General features: G+C 38.0%; 1 protein-coding gene across 1 annotated transcript in view; it reads right to left on the bottom strand.

The window, feature by feature from the left end:
* Nucleotides 1-20,710, bottom strand: part of EPYC (epiphycan) — a 36,611-nt gene that overhangs the window by 9,290 nt on the left and 6,611 nt on the right. The window contains exon 2 of the mRNA XM_016215215.2: nt 4,892-5,063. Coding sequence (XP_016070701.2) covers nt 4,892-5,063 — 172 coding nt within the window. The remainder of the gene's footprint in view (nt 1-4,891; nt 5,064-20,710) is intronic.

The following is a 20,710-nucleotide window of genomic DNA, read 5'->3' as shown; positions in this document are numbered from 1 at the left end:
GATTAGCGATGTTTCTTAAACAAGATGAGAGTCTCATTCACACAATCCTGTTATATTTCATATTTTCTTTTTTTTTAACTTTATCTTTATTGTTGAAAGTATTGCAATGTCCCTTCTTTTTCGCCCATTGACCTCCTCCGCCCCACTCCCACTCTCCCCCTAGGCCTTCCCCACATTATTGTCTGTCCATGGGCTCTGCATATATGCACATAAGTTCTTTGGTTAATCTCTTTCCACCTCCCTCCCCCTTCCCTCTGAAATATGTCAGTGTGTTGCCTGCTTCAATGTCTCTGGATCTACTTTGTTCATTAGTTTATTTTGTTCATTAGATTCCACATATCAGTGAGATCATGTGATACTTGTCTTTCTCTGACTGGCTTATTTTACTTAGCATAATACTTTCCAGGTCCCTCCAAGGGTAAGAGATTTTTTTTTTTTATGGCTTCGTAGTATCCCATTGTGTAAATATACCACAATTTTTTTATCTATTCATCTACTGATGGGCACTTAGATTACTTCCAGATTTCATATTTTCTTACACAGTTTTCTGTAAATGTAATGCTAGTCAAATATACCAATTAAACTGACTCAGTAATTAGTAAATTTTTTTTAATGTTTTAAAATTTTATTTTAAATTACTGAGTGGATACTGCACAGTTGTTGCTTTTATACTTAGAAATTCTATCTTCAAATGCGAACATTAATATTGTGGTTTTTATAAATTTAAAGCATCACATGCAATGTTTTATTAGGTCTTTGGTTCAATAATTAAATACCCCACTGAAACCAAATCTGCTTCAAGAAAAATATAGGGCTATAATCACTAATATTAATTCACTCAGCATGTATTTTTTAATCCTTTTATGTAAATGGCATCATGCTAGCTGGTGAAACAGTGGTGAGTATAAAGAGACAGAGTCTTTCTATTTTATGATCTGCTATGCAAGATACATGTTAATCACACAAATATATGAAATGATGACTGTGGTAAATGTTATAAAATGTCACATGAGCATAAAATCCAGTTTGAGAGTAATGGTTCTCTGAGAAGGTGGTAACTGAGTTGAAATCTGCAAGAAGAGAAGGAATTGGTTAGGCTGGTGCCCAGTTCCTTCACTTTAGAGGGACTAAAAGATGGTCCATGCCACTACAGCGTAGAGAGCATTGGAATGTGTAGGATACAACAGAAAAGGCCTGATAGGCTTGTTAGAGATTTTATTCCTATCTTAAGGATGGGCAGGGCAATGGCATTGTCAGGTTTGCATGTTAAGATATCGCTCTGCTGGAAGGTGTGGTGGGAGTCGAGGGAGGGCCAATGGGAGGAGTGGAGAAGACTTGTCTAGATAAAAGATGATGGTCGCCAGGTTAATCACGACAGAAAAGGCAACAGATCCAAAAGATATTTGCTAGGCTGGGTTATATCTCAACATATTCATCTTTTTTCTCCATCTATCACACATACGCCTGCACCCCCCCCCCCCATCCCTCCTTCACTCCCTGCTTGGTGGCCTTGTAGAGGGCAATACGCGTCCAAGGAAGACAGGGAAGCAAGGACAATACTATGGAGGCCAAACGGAGAAAGAGTTTGAAAGAACAGGAATAGAAAATGACCAAGGCTGCCGAGGTGTCAGGCAAATTAAGGATTTACAAGGCCTTTAGGGTTCGCTCCTGCGGTGGCTGCAGGAGGCCTCAGCAGGAGCTCCAGCGTGGGGAGGCGGGAAGCCAGGAGACAGTCACTGGGGGAAGGCGGGAGGTGAGGAAACAGCCGCAGCAGAGGCAAGGCTGTGGGCATCTGACCGAGAAGGCAGGGAGGAGAGGTGGCGGGGGCTGTACGAGGCGGATTCGTGTTGTGTGTAATGAGGGATACTGGCTCAGGCAGAAGGTTTGCGAGGACCCAAAGGAGGAGGCGTTGAAGACAGAAGGGGACCTCGGAAGGCGACTGGCCCAGCTCCTGGCTTGTCTCCCTCTGGCTGCCTCTGAGCCCTGGTTTCCCAAGGAACAAATTTCTAGGGGGACTGGATTGCGGACAAGTGGGGACAACATTCACTCAGAGATCTTACATATTTTTTATTGATGCCATACTCAGCAGTGTTTTTTCTGTTTAGCTTAATTCTAACAATTCTGTACTTTAATAAACACGTGCTAAGCATTGCAACTGGCCCTACAAAAAAGAACTAGCAAGGCGCTTACTAAGGTCTTGTTGCTATCACCACACAGGAAAATCATTTACAATAACAACTTCAGGAATAAAAACTATTTTAGGAATGGGAAATCTAAAAGAAAGATTTAAGGGGGCTCTGTAAAATATTTAATACGTACTGATTTCCCCAATCAATATAAATGAATATTTGCCATTTATCGTAATTTTTAAAAGTAAGGCTTTTTTTCCTTCTATATATTCATGGCTGTTTTAATTTAACAGTAATTTCTTTGAGTAATTATATATTCACATCAGTTAATAATTTAATTCTAGTTTTTCCATTCATAACTGAAGCTTACTTTATATGGCTTCAGAATATTATTTTTAGAAATTTGTATTAATAATTTGAAATATGATATTTTGATTTTTAATGTTATAAATGTTTCCAAACTATAACTTTGATGAATTTATAAGATTTAAATTTAATTTTAAAATTTAGAATTTTTGGTGATGCTTTTTCTCTTGAAATTAAAATGTGAATTAAAATTTTAACTTTATTATACTCAACCTACTTTAGAGACAAAATAGTTCTGGAAAAGTCATAGATTTTTTAATATTTTCTCAAAACTGACATTATGGAGCCATAATTTTGACTAAAAAATTGGGCATTATGCTTTTCTGCTGTTCCTGGCTCCGCTAAAATACCTAACTATAAGTCATCATGCCAGATCCATCAACTTCTGAAGAATCTGAAATTACTTAAACATAAGTAATATTCTAAGGATCTTTAATTTCCCTACTTTGAGGGCTTTCTCCTGGGTACTTACATTTCCTTGTCATTGTGTGTACATTGTCCTGGTTCTGTCTGTGGAGTGTCCTACTGTTCCACAGAAAGTTAGCCATGTGGAGAGAATATGATGTATTCCTGAAAGACTTAGGGGTTGGCAGTCTCTGTTTGCATCCCAGCACAGGTGTGTGCCACCCCCAGGACCGTGGACAACTTTCACAGTGTCTTGGGATGCCAGTTTTCTTATTAACAAAGCAGAAATAACAATACCTACTGCATAGTGTTGCTGAGACTCTTCAAAGAGTGTACATAAAACAGTTCAGTGACTGGAATCTAAGCAGCTTGTTACAAAAGACAACTTTTAGTTAAAAACTCATAGAATCAGAGAGTAGATTGGTGGTTACCAGGGGCAGGGGAGAGGGGGGATGGATGTTTGTTGTTCAATAGGCGTAAGGTTTCCGCTATGGAAAATGAGTAAGTTCGAGAGCTCTGCTGTGCAACATAGTGCCTGTGGTTAATGACACGTCAGTGCACCCTGGAAAATTTGTTGAAAGTGAACAAAAGATAAACTCTTCTATCAAAAATAAAATAATGAGAATCAGCATTTATTATGTTTCCTATGGGCTTGTTACTAAATTCATTGATTTAATCCTTACAAACTCTATGAAGTCAGATCTATTATTTATCATCCCACTTTTCAGATGAGGAAATCTGAGCCCAAAAACCCAAAACATTGAATGCCTTGCTCAAGACTACTATATCCAGCAGGTTGCAAAGCCAGTTTGAATGCTCTCTTCTCTCTTTTACTCTCAGTATTTTCTTTACAGACTTTTCTCATATCACCTGTAACACTTTATAGCCTCTAAATCTGTTTCCATGTCTGTCTCCCTGTTCTCGGCAGAAATAGTTGTGAGAAGAGTAATCATTTTAAGGTAAATTTTGTATCTCCAGAGCTTGGAGTACAAAGATACTTGGTAACGACTAAATCTTTGTAGTGGAAATTCCACTCATTTTTCTATACCCCTCCCCCTAGGCCATTGTCCGTGTCCGTGTGTGTGTGGGTGTGTGTGTGTGTGTGTGAGAGAGAGAGACAGAGAGAGACAGAGACAGAGAGAGACAGAGAAAGTATTTTGGTGTGACCCCACTAACTCCAAGGATGACACTGATAAATTCTAACAAGAAATACAGACAAATTATAGAGTCACGTTTAGCACCAGTAATTCCTTCTCTAACAAAGTGCTCTAGTTGAGATCACCTTTAAGCCATACAAGATGGAACTCAGTGTAACGGACCACTTTCCTCTCTCTGCCACCTCCTAGGACTGAGTGAGAAGAAGCCCACTTTCCACAAATAAGAATCAGAGCAGGCGAGCTTCAAACCCAGCAGTGACACGAATGGCTAAGTGATCTCTGGCAAGTCCCCACCCTTTTAGAGCTATTTACCTCAGTAGTAATGGAAAGGTTAATGCTAACCCCTTCACAGGGAGTTTGTAATACTCAAATGAGAGAATGTGAAGTGCTGAGCATTATGGCCCACAGATATTATGTGTTCAGTCAATGTAAAATATTATTATTATCACCATCACCATTGTCATTCATCAACAATAACCTTATCACCCGACCTGCTGTGGCCTGACCTCTCAGACAAAGAGTCTGACTTTGCTACTAGGGTATCCTTTGTTCTAAAAATGTATTCCATCAACCACAAAAGTTTTGAGTAATGATGTCAGACAAATGTTTTCACTCCAACTCTTTGGTTATTTGAAAGTTTCCATCATGCCCAAGATGAATCATTAAAACTATTTTTTATTTGAATATAAAATACATGTGTATCTCCTGCTTCAAACCTAGCCTATTGCAAAACTTTCTCCTTGGGTCATGTGGCTTCCCTGTGGACTTGGAGCTTGGCAGTTTAGAGGGATGACCAAATGGACTTAATTGCAGTTCCACACTGATGGACCTGACCTTCACTGGTGTGTGGGCCCAGAACCCTGGTGAATTCAGGCTCCTGGGGGGAAGAACCATCAATTAGTCTGGGGGTAGACTCCTCCTCCTCTTCCTCTTCAGCCTCCTCTGGCTGTGGGGGTGGGGTGAGGAGCTCTCTGTTCCCTGAAGGCATCATTGTCGCTATTTCAATCTGAAAAAGAAGCAGAATTCTATCAGGCAACCTGGATCACCCTGTGGCAGTGAATCAAATTTCAACTATACTCATGTTTGCCACGAGAGGGCGCTCGTGTTCTGAAGTTCAACACTGACTGGTCTGCCTGCCTGGGAGAGCAGGTATGGTTCCAGCTACAGCTACAGCTATTGTTTTTAATTAGTTTTTCTTATCAAATCTTCTCCAATGCCATTTTTTGGGGGGGGGATGGGGTTCTTGCATTTTTAAACATCTTTATATGTTTGTTCATTTCATAAGTTTTAAAAAACCTAATTTATTGTTTTGTAAATACATAGAATGTATAATTGTGATTCAGATTAACCCAGAAGTGTAGAGTCCCCTACACCCTGTCACCCTACCTCTACTCCCCTCGAAGATAATAACCAATAAAAAATTGCCATGTACGTTTTAGTCCTTTTAACTCTTGGCTCTCTGAATTCAAATATTCTGTTTCTTTGCAACAACTTATACTTCTTCCAATTGTATTCTACCAAAAGCTCTTCTTTCTACTAAAATGCAATATATGCAGACTATATGATTTGATGATGATATGCCATTTCCCATATATTTTCAATATTACTTTGAATAACAAGTATTATCAGCAATATTTGGGAATGTTAAAATCAACCTTTTTGAGAGTTTTGACAATAAGAGGCATTTAAAAAAATATCCAAATAACTTTTCAGGGAATGTATTTTAGATTACACTTGCTTTTCTGTTCTTGCATGCCTATTTTAAGTAATGTTATTGCATCTCAGATCACTGTTTTCATTTAGAATAACTCCTTACTCTCAACTCCCTTTCCTTGTCTCAATGTCTAATCCTTTTATTAATAAATGCCTTGCTCCCTGATCTTGTGACCTTGGGCAGGAAATTTGTTCAAAACAATTGGTTGGCAACATGCCAGACCCACCCACTGGGGCCTGGGTGCTTCACAGCATCCCCAGAAATCCCAGATTTTCTCTTTATCAGACTGATAAGGCCTCTTGGTCCTTTTCAGCCTTCTTTATTTGCTTTCATTAAACAAGCAAAAAACCAAAAAACCACCACAACAAAAAAATACCTTCTAACTTATTTGATGTCAAAATGATATGGAAGCTATTACTTTTGTATGTGAAGTATGTACGTACATAATTAGGCCAGATATTTTCTGGATATTTTCTTTTATTTATTTATTTTAAATATATCTTTATTGATTTCAGAGAGAGGAAAGGAGAGAGAGAGAGAGATTGAAACATCAATGATGAGAGAGTCATTGATCGAGCCCGCAACTCGGGGAACCAAACCCCAATTGCCTGGATCCTAGGTCGATGCTCAGCCACCGAGCCATGCCCGGCCAGGCTTTCTGGATATTTTAAATAAATGTTTTAGATAACAATATCATTTTAAAGATACACTTACTTAATGTCACTTTTGATAAATTTGAATACATTGCTTAACAAATAAAAATGAGCCTTTAAAAACCCCTAAAGTTTCTCTTGTCAGGGCACATTTCTGAACTGTGTCTCCCTCTGGACTGCTGCAGGGTCTCTCCCTCCCCACCCTTCCGACACGGCCTCTCCAAGCCAACTGGACAGAACACTCTCAGCTATGTGGTGTATCTTTACACCTCAAGGCTGTAGCATAATATACGATCAACAAGTATTTGTTGAATACAATACAAAAAGTTTCCTTGTCCAAAATACATGCAATCCACAGCTCGATGCTGAATTTTAGAGATTTTGCTGACAAGAATCTATGCATGTACTAATGCTTACTTTAATGCATTTTGAGCATGGCGTCAAACCAGAACAAATCCTACTGCATTCGGGGCATTAGGAAGCCGTACATGAAGATATCGTGGCCATCAATCTTCACCTGAGAAGACTGGGCACACTTGCTTAAGCAGAGAGACATACGGGCTCCATCTGCAGGGTCAGAATGGGGCAGGTTCAGCAGGAATAGATAGGCAGGGAGACCAAAAGGAGGCGCCAGGAAGAGCGGAAACTGAGACAGATGTTTCATGGAATGGAGGCAGCCTAAAGGGAGAAACACATTCCAGACACGTTGCCTTGAATCTTTGGCTTTAGAGGAAAAATGTTTGCACATATTTTTTACGGATAATTGTTTTTCCACTGATTTGATGTGAAGCTGCAAGATCTCACTTGTCATCCACTATAATGAGGCGAAACAGCTTTTGTGTTTATTAGAAGCTGTTTTGTTCATGCTTACTTGCTATTAAAATGGGAATGCTGAACAACTTTTTAAGACCAAAGAGAAGGAATGTCTTTTCGGTTCAGCAAAATAGCAGAACTGTAACTTCAAAGTATTGTGCCTGGAGAGCCTTTTGCATTGCAGGCACATTTATTGTCACTACTGAACAGAAGTGATTCAGGCTTTCTGTCTTTTTTTCCTCTCTTACCAATTTTCATAATGTGATATGAAGTTGTGAGGAGATGCAGGCAAAGAAATGAGGCCGGGGAGACATGACCACCTGGCTCTCCTTGTGGCAGACTTTTATGCTTAAGCTGCAGAAACTTAAATTTAGGAATAAACACAAATGGCCAGAAAACATCCCTGCTTCTTTTTCTTAAGCTACAATTGGTAACATACAAACTCAAATATATAGCTGAGCTTCTGATATAAATATCCATTTTTTCTTAGTTTTTCTCCATTCTTTTTTAAAAATATATTTTTATTGATTTCAGGGAGAGAGGAAAGGAGAGGGAGAGGGAGATGGAAACATCAATAATAGAGTCATTGATCAGCTGCCTCCTGCACACCCTCTGTGGGGACCAAGCCAGCAACCCAGGCATGTGCCCTGACCCAGAATCCAAATGAGATCTCCTGGATCATAGGTCAATACTCAACTGCTGAGCCATGCCGGCCGGGCTCCATTCTTCTTTTACACCTCCTATTTTACTCTGACTTGCTTCCTAATGAATTGACTTTTTAATTTGTTCATTATATTTCCCTAAAGTTTAAAAATACTATATAAAGGGTCACTCCTACATATGACCTTGAGCTTAGTCATTACTGTACTCGAATATCTTCATGACCTTCTATCAGCAAGGTACATGTTTGAGTTGCTTGATTTGCAGAAAGTTGTCTATTTCTATTCTCTTGTTTACCTGGTCTTAGATCTGTAGATAATTTATGTCCTGATAGACTGTGCTTAGGTGTACATTTCATGTCCATGAAAGAGTCTGTCTATACCAGAGATGACAAATGCTTAGTCCACAGAGAGTGGCATGGATAGAGTGAGGTCTAACCTCCTGAGTGAGGTCCATGTCAGCCTGCAAAGACAATAGTGTCAAGAAGTGTCCTTAGGCCTGCCTCAGTCTCCATACCATGCACAGCCTTGACCCTAAGAAAGCAATTCAACACCTCAATATTTCTTAGGGTAAAGGGGGCTTAAATGATCCTGAAGTGTCTCAAAGTTTCTGCTCCCTGAGAAATGAGGACCCTCAGTGGAAAATAAATGTCACATTTTTTGTACCAGGTTATGTGTACTTAGACTTTTACTGGTAATATATATATTGTTATTAATAATAACAATAGAGTTGAGACTGTCATTCGCTCACAGTCAGCAGAGCTGTCCACAGAAGAATCTTTCTGTGGAAGTACTCAGTGCCACTTTAAATGACAACATTGGGTTAAAAATAATTTTTACCAAATCCATTTGTCCCTTAGCAAAAAGCTCATCTCAGTGATTTATACAACTACATTACACCATGGTGTCTACTTAATTTATTTGCCTTAATTTCAGAATAAAAATATGAAAAAATAGTGTGTTCAGAAACAGCAGTCACATTTTCTCCCAATTGCCTCCTTGCCATAGAGTGCCTCCAGTACAGACTTCTTGTTGAGCCTTCTGATCATACCTGTTTAGGATGATCACAACCATCTGCTATCATTAAGCCTTGTGTTTGAATTAATAAAACATAATGCAGTTTATATTTTGCTATTTTGATATTTTTTGACTTTACCACTTAATCTGCAGCTAAGTTTCCAATGAGGAACTTAATAAAACTGTAATATATGTGTGATGGAAAGAATGCTAAGAAAGAATTCAAGTTACTCAGATTTAATTCCTACCTTCATGTATGAATGAAAATGTCACTGAGTGAAAAACTGAATTCGTAAACAATGGAAAGTTTGCTTCTCTTTGTAATTATTTAATCAACCAAGTCAATGCCAAGCATTATACTTGTTATAATCAACTGTCCATTTAACTTGTCAATATTATTTTCTAAACATCTACTGATATCATTATTCTTTCTCTCTGTCTACAACCATCACCATAATCTATGTTACTATCCTTTCTTGCCTGGAACAGAGCAGAGGTCCACTTACAGGAAGCTGGGCTCTCCTTCAGGATACAGTCACCCTGAAGTGAGAACAAACTCTGAAAAAGACAAAACTACTAGCATCAACCCATGCTTAAAGCCCTTTAATGGTTTTTTATTGTTCTCAATAACCATAAGAACAATGGCCCTGCAGAAGCACTGTAACATAGTGGTTAAGAGAAAGGATTCAGACTAGATGATTTGACTCTAGTCAAGCTGTGAGACCTTCCTGATCCTCAGTTTCTCTATTTGTAAAATCCTGGTATAAATAGTAGAGCTGTGTTAAGATGAAAATGTTAATACACATAAAATACTTAGAATAATGTCAGATACTTAGTAAGTGCCATGGAAGTGTTTGCTATTACTTTTATTTTTTATTTATTTTTAAAATATATCTTTATTGATCTCAGATAGAGGAAAGGAGAGGGAGAGAGAGAGAGAAACATCAATGATGAGAGAGTCATTGATCAAGCCCTCAACCTGGGCATGTGCCCTGACCAGGAATCGGACCCCTATCGCCTGGATCCCAGGTTGACACTCAACCGCTGAGCCACGCCTGACCGGGGGCTATTACTTTTAGAATAAAGTCAAAATCCTTTTACTTATAAGATCCTCATGGTTTGTCCCTTCTAGTGCCCCCTTCCTCAGTCTCATAGTACCTGTGCTTTTCTGTGGCACTGACCATCTTGAGCTTTGTATACTCTCCATGATCCTTCCTCTATAGGGCATTTGCATGCACTGATCTTCCTGCTTGGAGCTCCCTCCACTTCCCATCTTTTAAAAAAATATTATATTATTTTATTTTTAACAACTTTATTGAAGGTTAACTGATAGCTTTACATACTTACTGTATACAATTAGATGAGTTTGAACATATGCAAACATCTATGATAGACCATCACCACATTCAAGGTAATAAGTATATCAAACACTTCCCAAAATTTTCTTATAATTAACTATTTATTTAGCCCCCATATCCAGTTCAAATCTTACATTCTCAGGGGATTTACTCATGATTTCCTGACTTAGACAAATGTGCTCATTGGTCATCCAAGCATTGTGTACTTCTTTTTGGCACATTGACCATTGCATTTGTGAAAGATTTTTTTAAATTGTTGCAATTATTCCTTCTTTAGATTCATACCCCTTTGCAATATAATTTTTTTCAACCCCTGCAATCAAAAAGTAAGTGCTAGTTTCTCATCCCTTGAATTTAGCCTGGCCTTCTGATTTGTTTTAGTAAACAGAATGTATTGATGTTTGTCAGCTTTGAGGGTTCTCCAGATCTTCTCCCTAGCAATGCCGCCCAGTCATCATGTGAACAAATTTGGGCCAGCTATTGGAAGATAAAAGAGCATACAGAGCAGAGAAAAGCCATATGAGCTGAGGACAGCATAGTCTGGCCAAACTAAAGGACCTTAGCAATGGGTTTCAGGTACATGAGTCAGCCCATTGCAAACTAGAAGCATAGTGCAGCACAGATTGCTAACTACAGAAGAGTGAGCTAAGTAAATAGTTTTAAGACACAAAAATTCGGGGATTATTTGTTACACAACACAAGATAACTGATACAGAGTTTTATGTTGTATATGTGAATATTTGATTAATGGGGGGGGGGCTGGAAGAGATTAACCAAAGAACTGATATGCATACATGCATTGCCTATGGACACAGACAACAGGGTGGTGAGGGCCTGAGGCAGGAATCGGGTGGGGGGCAAAGGGGGAAAAATAAGAGGAACACCTGTAATAGTCTCAACAATAAAGGTTAAAAAATTACTATAGATTTATATATCCCCACAAGGGTAAATATATATTTTATGGTGGTTGTTTTTCATCATTATATTCCCAGCTCCTACCCCATTATGTCTAGCAGTTAGGCTGGTAAGTATTGTTGAGTCCATACAGGTAAATAATGACAATTTTTTGATACTTTAATGGGTGCTTTGGATATCAGAGTAATGAAATATTTTAACTTAAGTGCATGAGAGAGCAGGTATGAAAAGAGATTAATTATGGCTCAGACATCTCCATGTCTGTCAGTGGACCTTCATTGTCGGTGCAAACATATTGTGAAGGGAATCTAAAGGCAGTGTGCTTTGACTTCATTAAATGAAACTGGTTATGAATCTACTGCTGATCCAAGGATATTGGTTAGGTATGGTCTATGTTTGAGGGAAAGGTGAAGTTATATGCCTAGAAGCAGAGTCGCTCCATTGCACAATTCTGAGAGGCACTGCTCACTTGGCATTCTGTGGGAATGGTGCTCCCTAGGTTTGCAGAATGTTACCGTCCTGCTGAGTACCTGTTAACCCTAAGAGATCAACTAGTCCTGATACCAAGATTCCCCTTATTGTTTTTCCTACCCTCTTTACCTCAGCTACACCTCCTGCAATTTTCACTTAACACACAACTTAGGCAGAGATGAGAAATTTTTTATTAATCTTTTTTTTTGCTTGTATGTACAATTTGGAAATTAGGCCAGCATGATAAATCCTTAAGGAAAGAGAAAGTAAAAGTATATATGCACTGAGATCCTAGTTGACTTATTGATATTTATTGAAAAATAAAGATATAATTGTTTTTATTAGAATAGAAAAATACAGATTTTAGCATGTAAAACAGGGTCAAGGAAAGAATCACAGTGAGGTTCTCAACTCAAGAAATTAAATAACTTTAAGTTGTTTTCATGATGCAAAACTGATCTTAAAAACACACAATGAGAAGAAATCATCTCTCGCAAGCCCTTGGGCACAGCTTCATGACTCCTGACTCTTAGTGATGATAATGCACTTAAAGAAAGAAAAAGTAATCTGAAGAAGATGGCAGCCTATGGAAATTCAATTTAGGGAAAGAGTTTGTTGTTGTGGCTGACATTGTTTGTTGAAGAGAAATGTTAAATTTGTTCAACATAAACAATGTAATCACTAAAGAGATCATCTCTGACTTGGAGAAAAGGGATTTCACTTGATCTCATCATGAGTTAGCTGAAAATAATTGGCATAGATTGAATACTCACTATATCAGAGAAACTCTTTCCATTGATTCTAATATCACTCTCAGAACAAGTCTATGTAGAGGTGCAATATGTGCACATTTGGTGAATTTGTAAGTGGAAGATGAGAGGTGGAAGAGCTAAGGAAATTGCCTGAGGTCACACAGCTTCTAAGCAGTTAAGACTATGATTTGAATCTAATCTGTCCTGCCACAGGACTGCTTCACTTCCTTAATTCTGATTCTGTACTCAGCCAAATAAAATTCTTCTGAATAACTTAGCGTTTTAGGCACCTTTTTTATTCTGAGAAAGAGCAGTTCTGGATAGGGAAAGTGAGCATTATCATTACTGGGGAATGACTACTCACATTAGAAACTCATTAATGGGCTTTCTTGTTCATATTTTAAGCCTCATATGGTATTTGCTAGGCATCACTCATAAATCTGCAGTCTGATCTGACCTTAGCTGATTATGTATGAACCTGAAGGCTGAACCTTCAGTTGCTGAAACCAAAGGCTGAAGACCAAGGCCATGTAACCTTGTGGGAGCACCTGACAGTCACTCAATCTTCCCCTGAATTTGACAATAATTAAAATATCACATAGCATTAATGGAGGTGGGTCATAAAATTTAAGCAGCATTTATGATAATTTTCTCTCACTTTTGTGAGAAGTAAGAATTAATCTAAGTTGAGTCACATGACTAGTTCTGGACAATGGAATGGGAGAGAAAGTAATGTGCCAGCTACTTTCCTAATCAGTAAAAACCAAGTATACTCCCTGCACATTCTTTCCCTTCCCCAATTTATCAACAGAAGACACTGCTGTGGACCTGAAGTCTTAAAGTGAAGACGGTGCATCTCCAGCAATGAAGAAGTTTGGATCCCTGAATAAGTACTTGGAAGACAGTAAACCTGTTGACCTGCACTGGACACTCCTGTCAGCAAGATATCATTTTTTATTGTGTGACGCCATTGGGATTTTAGAGTTGTTTGTTACAGCTTCTAATATAATTTGCTCTAATATAGACCTTTTCAATTTTTGGGTTTTTATCCATTTTCTAATTATACTGAGTGAACAATTTTTAATATTTAATGGGTTAATTTACGTAGCACATAGCATTAACATTAGAAAAAATAAATAAATATACTTTTTTGTCTCTTTTATTCTCTCTGATTTCTCTTTTACAAACAATTGTTCTTTGATCTTGGTTTCTTGCTGTAGTACTTCCTGAAAGATTATACCATCAAACTGGAGTAAATTCACCAGATTTTTAACTTTTTTATTTTTAAATATAGGTATTTTATTGACTTAAGTTATAATTAATAAATCTATATAATTAATAAATGCCTCAGGTCAAATACCAAAATTAGTGATTTTGTTTAAATAAAATAGTATAAAATCAACATTTGATATTGACTTGTTAGAACATTATATGTGCATTTATGAAAAAATATATCCTGATATATAGTCATTCTTCATAAATTTGCAACTAAATGGGAATGGTTCTTTATTTAATTCAATGTTTAGGTGAGAAATTCAATACAGAAGAAAAAGCTCATAATGTGAAGGTTTCATTTAATCATACCCTCTCCAGCCTGTGCTTCTCCTGCAACCTCCGGACTTTTCTGTTGCTGTTACTCATATGTTTATTTTCTCTCTTTTTGTTGCCAGAAAGATTTTCTACTTCAGTTTATTCCCGGTTTATTCAGGACTCCATTCATCATCCTCCCCTTAGGCTCTAGTAACTTAATAGGTCTCCAATATCCAGTTCTCACAAATGTATCATCTAGTTCTAATTGAATGTCCCCAAATAATATGGGTAAGAAACCTTAGCAAAGGCCTAAGCAACATTATCTAACAGCTAAGTCAGTTCATGTTCCCTTTACCCTCACTGCCCTTATTCCCCAAGTAAGGATGCCAGAAGGACAATTTGGTGTAGGCTGAAATCAGTAATCTCGTGAGAATGGGCTAGGGGGAGGGAGTCAATCACAGTAATTGAAACAAAGCAGTTGGACTGGAAAACAAGAAACATGAACCTTCTAAGCTCTAGCTCTTTAATTTATGATGGAGTAATTTAGTATTACTTTGTTTCAGTTTTAATCTTTTTTATCTTAACACAGACCAAATTGTTCCTTCTAACACAGCCTTTATTGAGGCACAAAGTATAATAAACCAGGCCTTTTAATATGTAGAACTTCTCTGCATAAAACTGCCATTCACTGATGATAATGATGATGATGATGATGATGATGATGATGATGTATATATTATCGTAGGGTATTTTGAACAGAAAATCATGTGCATTTATAGAGGCTGTCCCAGGGAGGACGAGCTTATAGCCAATTGGATTTGTAAAAGATATTTATTACATTAAATTTTTTTTTACTACTCAGTATCAGCGGAAGAGCCTTGCAAAATTTTACAAATTTAGAAACCTGACTTTGTCTCTTAGAGGCAGAATTACTTTAAACAAATTCAAAAGACTGTTCTAAACCAGAATGCTGACCTGAACCTTCTTATTGCCACCAATATACTCTCTATAGTCTCTGCACTCTCACTTGGGAACCTAATTAAAAGAAGGAGCTCTTACTGTTTGAGACTCCATGGATGGACCTGGAGAGTATTATGCTAAGTGAAATAAACCAGTCAGAGAAAGGCAAATACCATATGATCTCACTTATATGTGGAATCTAATGAACAAAATAAACTGATGAACCAAATAGAGCCAGAGACATGGATACATGGTACAGACTGACAGATATCAGAGGAGAAAGGGGTGGGAGGATTGGATGAAAGAAGGTGAAAAGATTAACCAAAGAACATATATGCATAGCCCATGGACACAGACAGCAGTGTGGTTGGTGATGGCCAGAGGGAGGGGTTGCTGAGTGGAGGTGGGTAAAGGGAGAGGGAATGGGGGACATCTGTAATAGTGTCAACAATAAATTTTAAAAGTAATTGTTGATGTCCATAGAACAAGGGCAAAAGACTAGATAAATCAGCTCTATAATAGCGGAAGGCAAAGGAAGGGCTGATTTTTAAGGGTCGAAATCTCTAAAATCTGCCCTGGTCAGTGGGCTCTGGTGGTTGGGTGTCCTCCTGTGCACCAAAGGTTCCCAGTCAGGGCACAGGCCTGGGCTGCGGGCTCCATCCCCAGTAGGGGGTCTGCAGGAGGCAGCAGATGGTTGGTGCTACTTTCGCATCAATGCTTCCCTCTCTCTCCCTCTCCCTTCCTCTCTCTCTAAAAATCAATAAACTATTCTTTAAAGAAATCTCTCAATGTGTTGCCTGTCATAAGTTTTTGCAGTTATTAGCATGATAGGAATCATCCTGCCAATAGGAGAAGGCTGCTGAATAGCAGTTAATTGTCTTTGACAATATTAGACTCCATGATCTTCCTTTTTTCTCTCAACACCAAAATGTACTGATCCTCTTCAATCTCCATTCCATATATTTATAGATTCCATATAGTTATAGTAGAAGATTTTCATCTTAAAATGTCCTGGGTTTTTTTTCACATATATGTCTTTAATCAAAGTTTTGTTAATTCCAAAGAGAACACACAAAAATTTTTGACCCAGCTGCAATGTCTTTTAGATATATTTTCTTTGTTCTTCTCATATGCATTGTATGTGAATAATATATATTTGCTTACATATTGTTTACCTCTTTCAAGACCACATTGAAGGTGAGCAGAGAGATTGGCATAATGCCATTGTGATTGCCCTTTAGGGCTCACCTATCTGCATCTTATATTATACAGTCTGATGGTTGACAATATTACCAAGCAATAATTTCTGAATGATGTTAAAGCCTGAATGTGTGGACCTTAACAAACACAGGGTAAGCCCCTCATTTTCTAACAAGCTCTAGAAAGGGTTTACTATAACTTGCCTTAGGAGTGCTAGAATAAGAAATCTGTGAAATTAGGAAAGATCCAGTGGAAATCAGGCATATTATCAGAGAGCGAGGCAGGATAATGACAGGCCAAGTCTAATCCTGGGTTAGAAATTGTTATGATAGGAGATTATCTAACTCAGAAAAATGAAGATTTTTACAAATTTGCTTGAACAATGTTTTTTTTGGCAAATTTATAATTTACTAATTTTTAAAAATCTGAGTATAAAAGATGCTACAAGACAAAATCTAGAGGACTACGTTAGAAAAACAAAAGCCTGGACCAGAAAGAAAAGAGAATGCACTCATCAGCACACAGTACTAGAGAAGAAAATGGACCACACTGAAAAGCGTATTAAACTGGTTAAACAGACATAGTAAATGGCTCACACTGAAAGAATAGCTGAGGGCAGTCAAACACTAAAACTGTGCCCCACCCACAGAGATTCTGATTTCAGTAGTCTGGGTGTGGCCCAGCTATTAGGATTTTTAAAAACTCTGAAGTGATTCGAATATATGGCCAAGGTTGAGAACCACCACACTGGAGGGAAAAGTTATTCTTCAGAATAGGCTGTCTGAGCCTGAAATGCTAATTAAGCCCTGGAACTTTGAAATGTTAAGTCTCAATGGGCATATGGTAGAAGGATTGTTTTTCATTAGGCTCCCAAGGGCCATGGGCTTCAGAAACATCAACAGCAGTGTCAGTTCAAGAATCTGCTGAGGTTGATTCTTTAGCTGAAAAAAAAAAAACTGTGGGGAAGATGGGAAACTTCCTGGGAGGCCAGTTTCATGAATTCCATAGCGGGAAGCAAGGCTGGAAGCCAGCGGGACACACAGCTGCCAGGCTGGAGGGCCCCTGGATGAAGAGATCCTGCCACTGGACAGACATGAACTCAATGCAGCATCAGGTGCCAGAAACCCAGGGCTGCAGAAAAATGGGAATTTAAAGGTTTTGTGGATGTAGCAAAAAAACAGAAGCTTCAGGTAGGCCTGGTGACTGGGCCTGCCACCACTGTCTGCTTAGAAACTATGCTAGAAAACAGGAATATCCCAAGTGCTACCCTGAGGTGAAAGCCATGGGGCTTCTTAATTCAGTGTTGCTTGTATCCTAAGTGCATCAGAATGAGCTGAGGGTTTGTTAAATCCCCTGAGTGCTGGGCCCTCCTCTAGCGTTTCTGATTCATTAGGTGTGGGATGGGATCTGAGAATTTGCGTTCCTGACAAGCCCAGGTGATGCTGATGCTCAGTTCAGGTGTCACACTTCGAGAACAACCCCTCTAATAATGGTAAACAGTGCCATAATTAAGCTCCTGGTGGGAAATTTCTCCAAAATGTGTTTGAGCTCAAAGTTTGCAGACTAGAAACAATGAACATAAACTGACCAACATCTGGATGCGATTTCTTCCATCTTCTCACTTCTCAGTTACCACCAAGTCTCTTCTTAGGTCTCTGGCAGCATTATGTACTGATTTTGGGACTATGCTATTTTAGGGACTAGAATAACTATTTTAGGGACTCAGAATTAACTTGTTCTTTAAATTTGATGAGGGTTAAGGTCAGTGTCGTGATAATAATACATGTGCAATTAGTGCTTCATTCTCTTTCAATACCAAGGTCATGGAGACTTTGCCGTGAACTAATAACAACTTATGTGCCTCTGAAGGAAGTACACCTGTATCTGGAAAAGTCCACTCAGGCTGCAGTTGTTGCGTGAATCCAGCTTGCCTCAGGCACTAAGAATCTGTCTAGTTGAGATGAAGCAAAAGTAAAAGGGCTTTTGAACTGCATATTCTTTGGACTTTGAAATCACAAGGCAAGCATTTCTGAATTTGTACTGCAATCTCTTTAGATTTAAACAAATTTTGACTTTAATTTGCAAGAGATGTTAATCTGTAGACTTATTTTTCCTCAAAAGCTTCATGGAAGTAAGGTAGTTAAATATAAGTTTGTGTCATCTTTATGTTTCTGGATTGTGTGACTGGAGTATAGTTACTTAGCATTTAATTTCATTGCAGAATGTCTCATAAGCTCTGTTATTAAATAATGGGGCTTGATATAATTTGAGGTAGGGCAGAGAACTGAATGAAAGGAAGAGAGAGGCCTTTTAGGTAAATTAATTGATGCTCTCAGATCCGTAGGTCTCAGGAAGGTATGAGCATGACTGTCCAATGAGCAGACTGATTTTCTCTCTTGAAGGTGAGAGCTATATTGAACATAGTGGTTAAACCTGATGGTTTGAAATATCCCCCTCCTGGGGGGTATCCTTTGTTCGCTCCTTTACTCACCCCTCCTAGAAGAGAAAGAATGACTAGGGTAATTGGTGAGTGTAAGAGGAACTAGGCCTAAGTGGTTCATCTTCCCTTTTGGGGGAAATTGACTGCCTGTTGAGAATATATTTTGAACTCATTTGCCTGAGTACCATTTCTGTCTCTCAGTTGATTCTGAGGTTAAGTAGGGTATAAGAGGAGCATGTGTCTGGTCCCTTAAAACCTAACACTTATTTCCTAGATAAACTTCGATATTATATATATCTATATATGTTATAATACAAAATAGTATGCATTTTCATATATGTCCCCAACTCTTATTTTTACCTTGCCTCACTTTCTTAATTTATGTTTTCATGTCATAATATAGGATAATAAATAATTAATAATTAATAATACATCATGTATCATTTACTATTATAGAGAATATAGTACAATATACTCTATATTTATATTTTATACATTGCAATATTAATGGATATAGATATTTTATCTATATTTATTCAGGTTTGTATTTATTTTATATGTTTATATGTCTATTTATGCACACATTCTAGCATTTATTCATGTAAGTAGGCTTAAATATTGTTCAGAGAAGGTAGCGGGTAAACACATGAATAAAATAATTTACATCTCAGATTTGTTGTCTGGACTGTGACTGATGACACATTTGGGGACATAATTTCTCAGCATGTGTATGTATTTTGTGACTAAACTCATAGAAACCTTATGTCCCAACAGATAACTACAGATCTTGTTTATATTTTTATTTTTTTGCTTCCTCTATTATATTGAAATTGTATATTTATAAGATGACTAGACTGGGAGGTACTGAGAGACAAGGAGGGACTTGGTCTAATTTACCTGCCCCTACTCCTGGCTTTCAGCAAAACATTGGTAAGTGGATCTAAAGTGAACTCATGCCCAATGGAGTCAGCCTTCATTATAGCTCAAATCCCATCCCTTCCGTGAAGACTTTCCTCGGCACCAGTGGATAAGCTTCAGTGGCTGCTGACTGAATAAGTGATTTGATGGTAAAGCTAACATTGATTAAATATCTGCTATGTGCCAGGCTATAAGTTTAACAGTGAACAAGTTTCTTATTTAATTTTCACTAGATGGGAAGGTGAGGCTCAGAGGCATTATATGACTGTCTGAGGCGAAACAGTTCCTATGATGGACCTAGGACTCACACAAAAGGAGTCTGACTCCACAGCCCATGTCATTCAACACTGTGAAAAACTGCCTCCCAAGTACAGAGAGGCTGCACACATGAGCAGCCCCTGAAGCGAGTGGTTTCTTTCACCATCTTTGCAGAGTGTGTGCATTAATGCTTTAAGTGTACGGGCAAAGCCAGACTGGGAAGGACATGTTCTCGCCTATTTATTTACTTAGTTTAAGATCCTCACTGTGTCAGTAAATTCCCAACCAGCAAGTCCAGTCCTTCAGCAGATAATATTTAAATTATAAGCCTGTCTCTCATTTTTTTTAGGGCATTTTAAATCCAGAATGTTATCTGGATTTTTACGCTAGCACAGACTAAGGTTTTTGATAAACAAAACAGAATTTAAAATTTATCTTTCTCCCAAATTGTCACACCAGCTGATAATAAATCTTGAAGTTATTCTGTGTTTGTTAGCATTATGTCAACGATTGGTTTCCAAACTTAGCAACAGGCTTTGAGCTGTACAGCGTGGGTTACTGAAGAACATCCTTATGGGTGCCACACACTGCCATGTAGATGTGTTAAGCCCAATGGAATTCTGCTTTAAACATAAGTCCAGTGCTCAAATTGATTTAAGTGATCCATATTAATTATCTGAAGGAATGTGGCCATGAACACTGGCAATGAAAGCTATATCTTATTTTCTATTTTATCTTGAAAATGGACTAGGGAGAAATGTGTTTGGCAAAGATTGCTCAATCCCTGTGTTTCTAACAAAGCAGCTTTCAGTTCAGAAGGATCGTCTTACCTCTCCCTCAAATACTTTGACAGCTAAGAGAGTTGCTTAGATACTATGTTCATTGTAATCACTTGAAAATTCTTGTTTTTCTGATTCTTAATAATCAAATTACTTAATTTCAAAGAAAAGAAACCTCAATATTGGACACAGCTAACAAAGTAAAAGATTAAAGAG

This window comes from Miniopterus natalensis, chromosome 2 (assembly GCF_054644295.1).
Source record: "Miniopterus natalensis isolate mMinNat1 chromosome 2, mMinNat1.hap1, whole genome shotgun sequence".
NCBI classification, from domain to species: Eukaryota; Metazoa; Chordata; class Mammalia; order Chiroptera; family Miniopteridae; genus Miniopterus; species Miniopterus natalensis.
This window is presented reverse-complemented; position numbering and strand designations above follow the sequence as displayed.